This window comes from Ipomoea nil, unplaced genomic scaffold, assembly GCF_001879475.1.
Source record: "Ipomoea nil cultivar Tokyo-kokei standard unplaced genomic scaffold, Asagao_1.1 scaffold0684, whole genome shotgun sequence".
NCBI lineage: Eukaryota > Viridiplantae > Streptophyta > Magnoliopsida > Solanales > Convolvulaceae > Ipomoea > Ipomoea nil.
In genome coordinates, this window is record NW_017617112.1 from 591429 (window position 1) to 607277 (window position 15849).

A 15849-nucleotide genomic window follows, 5' to 3' on the forward strand; every position below is an offset into this window, starting at 1 on the left:
AGAGGACCGAGGAGGTTTAGATTTGAAAATGCATGGTTATTGGATGAGGGGTGCAAGGAGGTGGTGGAAACAGCCTGGCAGGAGGGGAGGCCGGAGGGCTTGTTGCACTGTCAGCACTTTTGTGGTATGAAGTTGATGAGGTGGGGGGGGGGGGGGGGGGGGGACCATTTCCATAAATTTGGTCACCGAATAGGGCAATTGCAGAGGCAGCAAGAGGGGTTCTGTGATATAACGGATCCGGTCGCATTGGCCGAATTCCAACAGAATGAGAATCAGTTAAAACAATTGGAGGCCCAGGAGGATGTATTTTGGAGACAGCGTGCAAAACAACACTGGCTCCCGGGTGCAGATGCTAACACCAAGTTCTATCACAGGTATGCTTCTGCCCGTAGAAAGAAGAATTTTATTGCTAATATTAAGAATGAGGGTGGGGATTGGGTGGAGGATACAGATATGCATTCGGTGATTCTGGATTATTTTAAGAGCATATTTGCTTCCAATAATTTAAGCTGTGATGATCCTCTCTTTAATGATTTTGCCCCCCGTGTGTCGAATGAGAATAATGAGGTGTTGAATCAGTCTTTTTTGAAAGAAGAGGTAAAAACCGCACTCTTTTCTATGTTCCCGGATAAAGCACCAGGCCCGGATGGAATGAATCCGGGTTTCTATCAACACTTTTGGTCTATTGTGGGGGATGATGTGTCTGATTTTATATTGCATGCTTTGAATTCTGGGGTGTTTCCAGAAGGTCTGAATGATACTAACATAGTATTGATTCCTAAAAAAGAGGTCCCAGAGACAGTTGCAGATTTGAGACCGATTGCGTTAAGTAATGTCATTTATAGGATAATGGCAAAGATGTTGGCAAACAGAATGAAAGTTTTGATGGGAGATATCATCTCAGAATCCCAAAGTGCATTTATGCCTGACAGGTTAATTACAGATAATATCTTGGTGGCAGCTGAGGTGGGTCACTACTTGAACAGGAAGCAGTGTGGTGTAGTAGGCTGGAGTGCACTGAAGTTGGACATGTCAAAAGCATACGATAGAATGGAATGGGGTTTTCTGGAAAAAATGTTGACAGTGCTGGGTTTTAGTGATAAATGGGTTAATCTAATAATGTTGTGTGTGACAACAGTAAGCTATACTGTAATGGTGAATGGGGAGGTGGGGGGACGGGTCAAACCGACTCGTGGGCTCAGACAGGGAGATCCTATTTCTCCTTATTTATTCATTATCTGTGCTGAGGCACTTTCGATGTTGTTGCAGAAGGAACAGATGACAGGATCTATACATGGATGTAGAGTGGCCAGGGGTGCTCCCCCGGTGTCTCATTTATTCTTTGCAGATGACAGCCTGCTTTTCTTTAAAGCGAATATTCATGAGGCTACGGTGATTAAAGAATGTTTGATGAGGTATGAGAAACTATCTGGACATGTGGTGAATTATAACAAGTCAAATATATGTTTTAGCCGAAATACCCACCACATGGTCAGAACGCAGGTGGCAGACTGTCTTGTGGTAGTGCAGGCAAGTAATTTTGGGAAATATCTGGGCCTCCCATCATTTATGGGCAGAAATAAAAGAGCAGTTTTTTCCTATGTGGAGGAAAAGATCAGGCAGAGGATTGGATCGTGGAGCACAAAGTTATTATCTCAGGCTGGTAAGGAAGTTTATTGAAAAGTGTGGCTCAATCTATGCCAACTTTTTCAATGAGTGTTTTTTTGTTGCCTGAAACAGTTTGTCAATCCATTGAGAGAGCCATGAATAGATACTGGTGGGGAAGTGGCAGAGATAAGGGGATTCACTGGAAGGCATGTGATAAGTTATGTATCCCCAAGAAGTTTGGTGGTTTGGGTTTCAAGGAATTGAGGGCTTTTAATCTAGCTATGCTGGGCAAGCAGGCATGGCGTTTTTTGACAAACCCAGAGTCTCTGGTGGCAAGAATATATAAAGCCAGGTATTACCGCACTTCTAGTTTTGTTGATGCTACTATTGGTAATTGCCCAAGTTTTTGTTGGAGAAGTATAATGGCAGCACATCTAATAATGGTAGCTGGGATAAGACGCAGGATTGGAAATGGTGAGACAATTTTTATTTGGGGACACCTATGGCTATAGGATAATCCAAGTCCCTTGGTACAAACAATTATGCCTGAGGAGTTGAGAGAGGCACGAGTAGCAGGTTTGATTGACCCACAAACACAAACATGGGATCCACATATTTTATCTGATTTATTTATCCTGAGGATGTGAGCAGAATAGTTATGATTCCTATTAGCCCTGATTATGATGACTCATGGTACTGAATAGGTGACCCAAAAAGAATTTATTCAGTAAAGAATGCTTACAGGCGTATTGTTGGTGATTATGAGAATAACCCAGGTGATTTTGATAAATGGGTTAAGATGTGGAAATTGAAAGTACCACAAAAATGGAAGACTTTTTTATGGAGAGCAGTATGTGATATTTTACCCACTACCACGAATCTAATTAATAAGAGGGTGGAGATTGACCCGACATGTCCTATGTGCAGATTTAATAATGAAGATGTGTTGCATGCATTAGTTTATTGTGAATATTCTGCATTAGTTTGGAATATAACACAATTACCTATCACGAATATTATTACAGATTCGTTTGCAGCATGGTTAACTGGGGCTATGACGATTCTAACCGAGGAACAAACATAGCTTTTTGGTGGGAGTTCTATACAATATTTGGAGAAGCCGCAATGCAGCCGTGTGGGAAGGGGCCATGTCATGGCCGCAGGCTGTTGTGAAGGGGGCGACAACATTGCTGAAAGCCTATGGGGCGGTACACGGCCGTTCCACGCGAGAAGATGTACAGCCACATTCCGAACCAGTGTTGTCCAATAATCACATGCGATGCTATATAGATGCGGGGTATCGGCAGGAAACCGGGGAGGCTACGTATGGAATTGTGTTATTAGAGCCCGGTGGCTCGTTTGTGGCAGCTAAGAATGGCAGATCACCCGTTTGTTTTTCACCACTCATGGCGGAGGCTATGGCTTTTAAAGAGGCACTGTCCTGGTTAGTTGAAAGGAGTATTAATTCGGCCAATCTGCTCACGGATTGTATGGTTCTGCGATTCACCATACATCACCAAATTACACCCATTCACTCGTATGCTGGGTTGATAATTGACCAGTGCAAGACAATGATGTCTTTATTTAATTTTATTTCGTTAAGCTATGTGCCTAGACAGATTAATTTACATGTTCATACTTTAGCTTCGTTAGCTTTTACTCAAGAACATTCTATGTATTGGGACTCTATCCCTCCTGACGCTATTATAGCTTTCATCAATTAATATAATCGACAGATTGATTTTTCAAAAAAATTCTTAATTGTATTTCATCTATATTATAATTTTCACAATACGAATAATAACTAAGATAATTACATTTAGAAAGCAAATTTCAAATTTTGTATGAGTAAATTTAAACTCTAATTGAACACATTTTTTTTTATATGATTATATAATATATTCTTTATATATGCACATGTCATTCCATGAACCCAAATGTCATTCTATAAGTCCAAGACCACTTTTTATGGAGATAATTCAAATGTATTTCTTTTCTTTTAAAAGTCTTAAGTTTAGAAATCCAGAAAAACATTAAAGACCCATACGATATATACATTTATATATATTTAAATTTTTATTTATTGCTCAAATGATTTTTTTTTAAATTATTCTGAAGTCCAATAATTGACCCACGGCCCGCAGCATTTGCTTTCTTCATCCATTCTCGCTTCTGCCATTTCTTTGAAGCATTTGAGAGGGAGAAAAATTATATGTAGAGGCTTGCATTAATTGCACTGTTTCAGATATCGAATAGACTTTCATTTAATAACTCCATTAATTCAATAAATGTAATCCCAAGAAGCACCATAAATAACAAAAGCATATCAAATAACTTTTATTGCTTGTAAAGCCAGAGATTTAATTGATATTGCATCGTTTCATATTTTCTATTAATCGGGAATCGGAATCCTTAATCCTAATATCATAACATTTAATAACTCCATTAATTCAATAAATGTAATCATTTGTTATGAGCGAAAAAAAATAACTATTTTATTTTTTAAATGTTGTGCTTTTTTTTTTTTAATAGTAAAGGATGCATGTTGTGGCTATTTTATATTTATAGCTAATAATAATAATGTTGGTAATTAATGGTAACATTAATCTTAACTATATGGTTTGGAAAGTAACATTAATTACTACCAAACCATATAGCTTTATTATAGTTTAGATTAGATTATCTTTAAAATATCTGTCGTCATTTTTTACAACAAGTTCACATGCGAAATATGTGCACCCAATAAGGTGGCCTGACGTGATCGATAAACATTTATTGGCAACGGTAATAAACATGATTGTTATATGAGCTAGCAGGCCACTTTGGCATAAAACCAAAATTAAAGCATTATTAAATCAAGAACAGTAACTTAATATTTGGATGACAATTTATTAGCTGACGATGAGATGACGTCAATGGCGCAACCAAGGGGCCAAGCTGCTCCAACCTTGTAGTTTTTGTACTCAACTTCAGTTATCACCGTAATCTCCTTTCTAGGATGTAGACCTATAAGTTTCACATACATTTCATGACAATAAAATTAGTAAATTTTAATAATATATGTACCTATCTAAAACAAGAAATTGTTTGTATTTAAAAATAAAAAGAAAAAATGATCAAATAAATTTCTAAACTTTACTGGAAAAGTTAATTAGCTCCTTAAATTTTTAAAAAATATAATTACACCCTTTAACATTTTATATTGAGACAATGAAGTCCAAAACCGATAAATGACTTGCTATTACAGGTCATTAGAGTTTCAGCATCAATTTTATCATCTCCGGTGGCGACCGTCGCCGGTCGTCGTCTACCAGAGAAGGTGACAAACTGGTCGCTCTACCGGAAAAGGCGATCAGTTCGCCGTTGCTGGAGATTGATAAAATTGATGCCGGAACCCTAAGGACATGTAATATAATAGCAGGTCATTTATCGGTTTTTGGACTTCATTGCCTCAAATCCCACAATATAACATGTTAAAGAATGTAATTGCTATTTTTAAAAGTTTAAGAGGTTAATTGACTTTTCATATAAAGTTTAGACACTTAATTGATCCTTTAATGGAACTTACCAAATCCATCCACGAGCAATGTGTATTGGTATACCAAATCCAAGCACAAGTATGGATAAAAGTCCTCTTGTGCATTAGGAAAACTAGACTTCATATCATCATACTTGGTTGCACAAACTACCTTTGCTGCTTCTAGGTATGCTCTTGGCTTAATTATTCTAGAGGGCGTAGTTGGTCGGTAAACAATACCAACCTATAATTAAATACAAACGATTTTAATGTATTGTACATCTTATTCTCTATAATATTTACTAAACTTAAAAAAATGTTTCTTAATTACCTGAGATGCTATATCATAGAAATATGACGAAATGTAGACATTCTCCATTCCAGCCCCTCCTCCACCACTCCACACCCCATTGAATGTGCAATTCTGATACTTACAGGGTGCCCTGAAATCAACCACTTTTCTGGCTAATTTCCTGCAATTCTTCAAGCTAGTACCACTTGGTGGAGCTTTTGCTTTGTATGAAACACCATTGTATGTGTAGTAACCTACACACAATTCATTGCATTGCAATTACTTTAATTTCTTGTCCCAAATACTGTTCACTAAACCATTGAGCTAAGCCCGTGCGGATACAATTACTTTAATTTCTTGCACATTTTACTTGTATATATATAGTGGGTGCGCTTCACAAGAAAACATGACGACAATAGTTAATCTAGAGAGCTTACCGTCATAACCTTCTAAAATACAAGCATTGGTAGAGTTTGCTGACGTTTTTAAAATCTCAACTCGACCTGCTAACAGGCCGTAGTTCAAATAACTGTACACAATATTAAAAAAACGTTACTAGTATAATGTAACATTGAAATTTTACTATTTTAAAACGTTACTAGTATAATAGTTTAGCAAAAGTTTTGGGGACATATATATAAAACCTGTGTACATAGAGGTAGTAATCTGCCCCCAAGAGATATTTTTCCAGCACATAAGGCTCTTCTCCATTTTCGGGTATGGGTGCATCAACAAAAGTGTCCCTTGAGATGGCATATGACATTTGGACTGATCCACCACCAAGGTCAATTGTTGCGATGGTTTTTTGGTACTCTTTCCCCAAATTCTCCAACAAATAATTCATGGCAACCTGCACATTGAAATAGAATAATATTTTTTTTAGCCTGCCCGGGCTTAACTAAATGGTTCAGTAGGCAACATTTGGAAGAAGAGACTAAGGTTCAAATCCTTACGGCGGCAGTGTGGGGATTATACCATACTTAAAATTCTTTAGGATAAAGGTTTTATCGAGTCAATATCCTAATTTAGTCTTCTCGTAAAATAGTTTAGCAATTTCCCTCTATTAATACCCAATTTAGTACGGACTATAGTACTTTTTTCTAATTTAGTCATCGACTATATTGAATTTATCCAATTTAGTCCTCAAATATAGTGATTTTTTTTTAATTTAATCATTGATTCTAACAGTCGATGACTCGATTAGGCATATCAATCGAAATTCAGTCGAGAACTATATTGAGTATTAACTCAATTATAATCTCTTAATAAAAGGAGATTGCTAGTCCACATTTTGAATAAATATTATGTTGGTGGGGAGGGGAAAAAATATTATTCCCCCAAAAAAAAATCAAATAAAAGAGACATGGATTAAAAGGTCAAAAGAGGCTTATTAGGGGCAAGATAATATAATTAATTACCCAAAAGTAAGAGCCTTCTTGTGTTCCATTAAGAATGGAAACCCATTCAGCCTTGTACTTGAAACTGCTTTCATTCTTCAACATATCTCTCACCTGTATGTCCAAACATATATCAATGTAACTAAGTTGTGTATATACTTAATAGAATTTTCAATAAATAAATAAATAAAGCAGAAAATATTTACTGCTTGCAGAATTTCATCAGCTGCGTTTCCACTTAACATTCTAAGCCCTGCAGTTGCCTGTAGTGTTGCCAACAAATTATATGTAATCAAAACATTATTTCTGCAATATATGAAATCAAAAAGTATATATATGCTAGCTCATTATTCTATGACTTTATTTTCTACTAAAAAACTATAAAATCATTAAATTATTGCTTAAATCTTGATTTATAAAACAATATATGTCACGTGACAATATTTAAATTTTATAATATTATTGTTCATATTTTATTTGAATTATTTCAATGGCGTTTGATTGAGTTCAATAAGCATATATTATTAAATAATGAAATTATGATATTAGTAATAGATTAATAGGGTCAGGTTCCGTGCAGACAGTGCTTTCCGTGTGGTTGTGTGATCACACATCATTAAGTATGCATAAATGCACCACAAAGTATTCGAAAATGCACCATTAGGTGTGTTGCATTTTGTGGTACATTTGTACATTTCATTCTAGTGCATTTTCGAACACTGCGTAGTGCATTTATACATACCTAATGGTGCAATCCGCATCGTCCACACAGAACCATTAGGTACGCATAAATGCACCACAAAGTACAAAGTGTTCGAAAATGCACTATTAGGTGTACGTGGCGCATTTGTGCATTTCATTTTGGCGCATTTTCAAACACTGTGTGGTGCATTTTTGCATACCTAATGGTGCAATTCGCACCATCCACACAAAAAGCTCTGTGCTCATTTGAACCAGTATCTAGATTAATAAATATAATTATATGAGTTTATTAACTAACCCCTAATTCAAGTGGTGTGTCAGGTTGCAACTCAATTGGTACAACACCTTCTGCTTCTTGTAGGAGTGGCTCTAGGGACTTGGCAGCGGCTTCTGGATCATCTGCATATGAACTCAACCCTGGGGATATCTGCAAATCAATGTTAATTTAAAAGTTTATACTTAATGACAATTATTTATATTGCTAATGAAATCTCCTCCATAGTTCTTTTGTATCCAATCTCAATTAAAATTTTAATTGATAGTTAGACTGCAAATACTATCAATTTGGTCACCTTCTCTGACTACTAGAGAGGCTTAAATGACATAACGTGACCGGCGATCGTCAATGGTCGTCGGTCGCTGGTATTTAACATAGTTCGTCGGAATTTGGTCGAAAGTCCGCTGGAGTTGGTTGGAATCCTAATTGACTTGCAACTACAGATCACTAACGGGTTAGTGGGTTTCATTACTCCAAAATAACATGTTTGTGAGTTTAATTGCAACTTCTAAAAGTTTAAAGGTCTAATTGACTTTTTGTATAAAGTTTAAGAGCTTATTTAAACATTTTCTCAGTTAGTATAAAATCATCGTATATACTAAAAAATAACAGTTTGCATTTTTTATAGTGGAAACAATTAGTATTCGTGTGTATAGTACTACAATAGTTTAATCATTAATGTCGTATCTCCATAATACTTCTCTGGATCTTCTCTTTAATTTATTTGACCAAATCAATCAATTGATAAGGATATATATTAATTATTTTAGGAATAAGGTTTAAATTGGCCACTGAACGTAACCTGAAAATGCAATTAGGCCACTGAACGAACACTAAACACTCTAAAAACGTGCAATTAGGCCACTGAACACTTTAAATGTATGCAATTTCATTGGATAGCATGTTACCATCAATTTTAGCAGGTTACTTGTTTACGTGGCAGCTGAGTTGACATTTTAAATAATTTTTAAACAAATTTTAATTATAAATTTAAAAAAAAAAGTTGAAAAAAATTAAATAAAAAAAATAAAAAATAAAAATAAAACGACCCGTCGTTTTTAATTTAGTTTTCTTAAAAAAATTATTATTAAAAATTATTAAAAATGTCAACTCAGCTGCCATGTAAGCAAGTAACCTATTAAAATTGATGGTAACCTGCTATCAGGTGAAATTGCATACATTTGGAGTGTTCAGTGGCCTAATTGTACTTTTTTTTTTTTTTTTTTCGTTCAGTGGCCTAATTGCATTTCCAGATTACGTTCAGTGGCCAATTTGAATCTTATTCCATTATTTTATATATGGTTTTTGAAAAGATACGGTATGTAAAAATGAGCAAATTATTGTGTGGACCATGGTTCATATATTTGTATAGACCATGGTCTAAAATGACGTCGTTTTGATGTTAAAAAAATTCTTGCTTTAGATGTGTGTTAGAATAATAAACATTTTGAGATAAGATAATGTATTTCATGTGCTAGAAAAATTAACATTTTGGGTAAGATAATGTATTTTATGTGTTAGAATAATGCACTTTATGTGTTAAAATAATGTACTTTATATATATGAAGTTTATGGAGTAAGATAATTTATTTTATGAGTTAGAATAATGTAATTCATGTGTTAGAACAATGTATTTTATGAGTTAGAGTAATATATAATGTACTTTATGTGATCGAATAATGAAATTTCTTGGGTAAGATATTTTGTGAGTTAGAATAATGTACTTTATGTGCTAGAATAACGTATTCTGTGAGTTAAAATAATGTACTTTGTGCATGTGTTTTGGACCATAGTCCACACAGCTGTGTGGATAGAATCACAGTCAACGCAATAATAGTGCCATTAAATAATGCAAAATTTTCATTTTTAAAAGAAAAAAATTAAAATTTGAAGCCCATAGGAAATAAATAAAATCATAGAGCTAGATCGAACAAATGAACAAAAAAGGTAGGTTGAATTCATACCTTGACAAAAAACTCAACGTCATCGCCAATAGGGAGGAGATCCAAGTTTTGGTTAAAACGGAAAACATGGACCCTGCTGCCGGTGCTTCCGGCGTCAAATATAACGGCGTAGCTATCAGCTTCGTGGCTGAGGAGCACTCGCCGGACATGAGACCGGGAGAAACAAGCTAGGGGCAAGAGGAGAAGTGTAAAGGATATCAAGATAAGATGATAATTACTTTGTTTGATCAGCATCGTCACCATTGCCCCTCACAATCACCCTACAAATATCAAATCATTATTAGAATATGTTTAATGGTTCAACTCAATGGTTTAACAAACAGTATTAATTGGGTTAAGAAATTCAAGGTTTGAACTTCGACAGTGACAGTGTGGAGATTATATTCAAAGTGGACAGATCTCCTGTGTGCACTAGTATTTGGCCCTGTCTGCTAAGCTATTGAATCACAAAATAATTTTCAACTAAAATATTTTTGAACTTATATTTATATATACACAAAATAAAGAAAAATAAGGTATTTACCTTGACAAGTATAACGTTTTCTTTTTTTTTGGGGTGAGTATACCCTATCCCTAACCTATCAATGATAAGTTATAAATTTCATCGCTAATACTAAAGATTTAATTAGTGACACTATTGTCACTAAATGTTATAGTGACCAATGTACTCGTCGCTATAACTTTATAGGGGAGGGAGGGAGGGAGGGAGGGGGAGAAGGAGAGGGAGGTTTACCTAGTATAGCCTTTATGATTCTAAAGAAAAGAGATTATGATAATTTGAAAGCAAGGGAGTGCATCTTATTATATAACAACACTGAAGAGTAAAATATTAATATTCTCAATTTTTAGGCAATAAAATAAAATGTTACTGTTAAGCACCTGAAACTCTCGAGGCAAATCAAATTAATAAAATACCAGCACTCCAATTCATGATGTAGAAGATGACCTATTCGTGTCTTTACTTATCGTTTTCTTAGTCTCATTTTGGGTCTGATTGATTAAAATATTTATACGTTTCTCTATTTTTATTAGTATTAATTGAATTAATTGTGATTTATTAGTATCTCTTAGAATTAATTGAATTCTCTTTTATTAGTAAATGAAATGTATATTAAGTTGTGAATTGAGACGTTTCGTTGAATGAATTAACAGTGTTATAAAAGTTCCGCCAAAGCGTAGACCGACCGCCTAGCGTATTACCATAATCGGTAGTCGAGGCCGCCTATTAGGCTGCTTAGGCGCTGACCGCCTAGAATTTCTAAGTGCCGACTAGGCTTCCTAGGCACCAACTAGACCGCTTAATCGGCTGAATAGCTATTGTTCTTTGTTATTTTTAAATGAGTTATTTCACGCAAAACGATATCGTTTTGAGCGAAATAATCCTAAATTGTTCAAACTCTAGATATTTTTTAAGATTAATATTTAATATTTTAGTATTAATTATTAAAGTATTAAATAGTTTATAATTATTAGTTTTAAAAAAATTTAAAAATTTAAAACAAAAAATACACAGGCACCTAGGCGCCCCCCGGGTGTCTGAGGAGTGCCTAGCCATTTTTCAACCATGTGAATTAATGTATCATTTTTGTTACAGATTCAATCAATATATGTAAATATAATATAGTAAAACAAGAAAGACAATAATGGAAAGACAAGACTACAAAGAGAGATATTTTATTAATATTTAGACAAACATCTATCATGATACATGGAGATATCTATTTATAGATGTAAGATATTTTATTAATATTTAGATCTTCATCTATAAATGGAGATATCTATTTATAGAAGACCTCTGAGAGATAAATATGAAAGTATAGAGGATCAATATTTTTTGTTTTTTGCTAAGCATCTTGTGCTCAGATGGCATTTAGTGACCTCTCTCATGTGGGAGGTCATGAGATCGAGTCTCAGTGGAGGTGTTGTTGACTCTCTGTGCTTCATTGAATAGATACTACAATGTAATAGAATCAGTAGCATAAAGAAATTGTTTTTTGTTTTGTTTTGTTTTGTTTTTTTTTCATAAAATCATAATTTTATTAATCCAAAAATCAATATATACAAAGTCAAGATGAGTAAGCCCAAGAGAAGCCCACCAAAAATTAACAAGTGCTTAAGTCAGCCACAGAGCTGTCAATGCGGGCTGGCGAGGCAGGGCGTGCCAAAATAACCTGCTCTTTGGCAGGCCTGGGTTTTATTAGCCTAGCCCAGCCCACCCCTGGCCCACGGACCCCCATCTTTTTCCTTTGTACACTCTAAAAATAATTAAAATAACTTGTTACATAACTAACATAAGACATAGTTCATCAAACATTAGGTATTACATAATACATAATAATAATTAATAAAGTCCATACTCTAAAATTTTAAAACATTACCAGGACTATGTGGTCTAATGGTCTCCGGGTTGGACTTCCATTTGGAAGGTTATGAGTTCGAGCCTTAGTATGGAGGTGTTATTAGCTCTTTGTGTTTCAGTAGGTTGAGAAAGTATATGAACAGATACTACAATGTAATAGAGCTAGTAGCATCCAAAAAAAAAAATTTAAAACATTAAACTACGGTTATGGTTATTACTTATTAGGTTATAGTTAGATTTTATAAAAAAATATTATATATATATATATATATATATATATATATATATATATATATATATATATATATATATATATATATATATATATATATATATATATATATATATATATATGTACAAGAAACTAGAATTGACAAAAAATTCAGAAATTTTTTACCTAGATTGTGAAATTTTTTGTGAGTATTTGGTAACAAATTTTGATACAAATTTTTCCAGATATGAAGTTCATAAAGTCTAGAACATACACAAAAATTTTCATATCAATCCAAGGCCTAGATGTAATTTTCTCGAATTTTTTTCCTTAAACTACGTCAGACAGAATTTTTCTAGACAGCACACTGCCAAGAACTTTATGGAATTTTATGTGATTACTGGAACATATTTTCAACCCAAAATTTTTTGTTCCAGGAAGTGTAGGTTCTCCTAAACAAAATTCAAATAAAAAGGAGTCTAGAAAGTATTTTTTCCAAATTTATTTTTCTGACTGCACCAGATAGAATTTTCTCAGACACTAAAATATTATACAAATATATGTATATATATATATATATATATATATATATATATATATATATATATATATATATATATATATATATATATATATATATATATATATATATATATATATATATTATTTTTTAAAATGTGGCGGACAGCCCGCAGCCCGTCAGGCCCGTCCCGCCAAGCTTGCGGGCCTAAGCGGATCGGGACGGGCTGGCAAACAAAGCCCGTTTTAATGGCTCTAGCCAGCCAAAACAGTGAAGCCATGGTGCCTTCTTCGTTAATGTTAGTATAAGTTATTATTATATATTGTTGTACAAATATTATGTGGCTTAGATTATTTGATCTAGTCTTAGGCCTATTAGTTAGGTTCCTATTCGTGATTGTATTATTGTATTCTGGAGTTTGTTACTGAATGAATTGATCATTCCACTCTCATCTAGTATCAGTTAGCCAGTCAGGACTCTCTCTCCTCCCAAATCGTCGATTCTCATCTCTCTCTTTCGACAATGTCACAGAGCTCCTCCGAGTGTTCTCTCACCACCACCACCGTTTCTTCCCCAAACACCAACCCAAATTCCCTCAATAGTGCACACCACTTTGTGTCACTAAAACTTACCAATCGCAACTATCTGTTCTGGAGAACACAACTCATCCCGTTCCTTCGCGGGTAAGGATTACTCGGGTACGTAGATGGAGATCACTCGTGTCCGTCGCCGGTCTTGGAGTTTCCCGTCGGCGACAACTCTGACGACACCATCTCCGCAGCATCCAATCCCGCCTACGTCGCGTGGGTGCAACAGGACGCCTCTATTATCTCGCTCCTCATCTTATCCATGTCCGAGGAGGTCATGTATTTGGCGGTTGGCTACACCACCTCTCGCGGCGTGTGGAAGGCGGCGGAGACTACACTCGGTTCATCGATGCATGTCCGGTGTCTCAACCTTTTGGGGCAGTTCCAGTCCTTGAGGCAAGGAGATAGCACTCCATCGGAGTACTTGCGACGAGCGCAACTGCTGGTTGAAGAGCTCGCCTTGGTCGGCCAGAATATGACGCTCACAGAACAAAATCTGTATGTGTTCAAGGGGTTGCGGATGGAGTTCCAGGCGATGGTAGCCTCTTTGGCAGTCATCGGCACGCCGATGTCGATTCCCCAACTGGCAGATTACTTACAGGCGTAGCAGTTCATCCATGCGGATGATTATCTGGTCGGGTCGCCGGTGATGACGGGCGTAGCACCTTCAGCGCTATACGTCGGACAAGGCAGGCGGCAGTAATACGAGGGTGGCAGACACTCTCGCGGTGGACAAGGGCGTGGGGAAAATCATCGTGGTGGCCGTGGTGGTCGTGGCCGAGGAAGAGGTGCACCGCATTGCCAGATCTGCCAGTCACAAGGGTATACGGCCGTGTATTGTTACCAGCGTTATTCCGAATCTCCACCGTCCCAGGCGCATGTTGCCATCGCAAGAGAGGGCGGTGCATCGGAGGCCACAGCTTAGTTGCCAGATACCGGTGCGTCAGCGCATGCCACCCCGGATTTCGGCCTGATCACGCATCCCGAGGAGTATCACGGCGGGGATGTTCTCCGAGTGGGTAATGGCACAGGTTTGGCGATCTCGAGTGTTGGTCATGCGTTAATCCCGTCTGTTTCAATGTCTTTAAAATTATTTGATATTCTGCATGTCCCTGAACTATCTGTGTCATTGTCATCTATTAATCGTTTCACCAAAGATAATAACTGCTTCTTTGAATTTCACCCTACGTTCTTTGTTGTGAAGGACTGCAATACACAGGCGGTGCTTCTTAAAGGACCTAGCTCTGGGGGCTTATACACATTGTCGGTTCTGAGGTCTCATTTCGCGTTTGTTACAGCCCGTGCGTCTTCCGTGGTCTGGCATCAGCGTCTCAGTCACCCACACAGTCAAGCTCTCCAACGTGTCTTACGGGATTGCCCGGTTGAGTCCAATAAAAATGTAGTTTCTACTTTATGTTCCTCATGTCAGCTTGGAAAATCATGTCGATTTCCATTAGATAGAGTAGCAAAATCAAGCACTAATGTATTAGACCTCATTTACACAGATATTTGGGGCCTCACACCTGTTCTTTCTACGGAGGGGTGCCGCTATTCTGTACTCTTCGTAGATGATAACACCCGCTTTTGTTGGTATTATCCTCGTCGACTTAAAATTGACATTTATAAAGTGTTTGAAAATTTCCGGCCTATGGTAGAACGTACCTTTTCACGTTCTATCAAGTCCATCCAGTCTGATTTAGGGGGGGGGGGGGGGGGGTATCTTCGCTTACATAAAATCTTTACCTCGCTAGGGATCGTTCACAGACAGTCATGTGCCTATACACACGAACAAAACGACCGCGTAGAGCGCCGACATCAACATATTGTCGAGACCGGTTTAGCTTTAATGACCCAAGCATCTGTCCTGCAACGGTATTGGGACTACACTGGCCACTTATCTAATAAACCGTCTACCATCCTCCTCCATACAATTTAATACACCTTTTTTGCAGCTATATAAGTCGGCACTCACTTACACGTATCTACGTGTATTCGGTTGCCTCTGTTATTCGTATCTCCGGCCCTATAACCGTCATAAAATTGAATATCGATCAACTCCTTGTGTCTTCTTTGGTTACCCACCTTCGTTTCGGGGTTATCGCTGCATGGACCTAAACACTGGGAAAACCTATATCTGCCGCCATGTCTGCTTTGATGAAACTAACTTTCCTTTTGCAGTAGCTCCTTCTGTGCAGGAGACGGCTCAGACAGCCGCGACTAGTTCACCTTGGGGCTCTAGTCCTATACTACAAGGTGGAGTCCAGGCTATACTGGCACTACCACCGCCTCCCGGCTCAAGTGTTCAAACTGGTGTACCCAGGAGATAGCGCACTAGGACTGAACCTCAACAGCGGGCTCATGTTATGCGCCTCCGACACATGACACAGGGCACAGGCGAACAATTTCATGCCTTAA

General features: G+C 36.7%; 1 protein-coding gene across 2 annotated transcripts; it reads right to left on the bottom strand.

Moving 5' to 3' along the window:
- Positions 1-4337: 4337 nt before the first annotated feature.
- Positions 4338-10545, bottom strand: LOC109175203 (apyrase-like). Of its 2 annotated transcripts, XM_019324460.1 has the most exons (10): positions 10498-10545; positions 9758-10000; positions 7815-7943; positions 7021-7077; positions 6836-6928; positions 6062-6267; positions 5855-5946; positions 5457-5671; positions 5177-5369; positions 4338-4614 (listed from the first exon to the last, which is right to left on the bottom strand). In XM_019324460.1, the coding sequence occupies exons 2-10, from the start codon at positions 9998-10000 to the stop codon at positions 4478-4480; spliced, it is 1365 nt and encodes a 454-aa protein (XP_019180005.1). In that variant the 5' UTR covers positions 10498-10545; the 3' UTR covers positions 4338-4477. The 2 variants fall into 2 exon arrangements, with proteins under 2 accessions (XP_019180005.1, XP_019180006.1); XM_019324461.1 differs by lacking the exon at positions 10498-10545 and having other exon boundaries at positions 9758-10017.
- Between the last annotated feature and the right edge of the window lie 5304 nt (positions 10546-15849).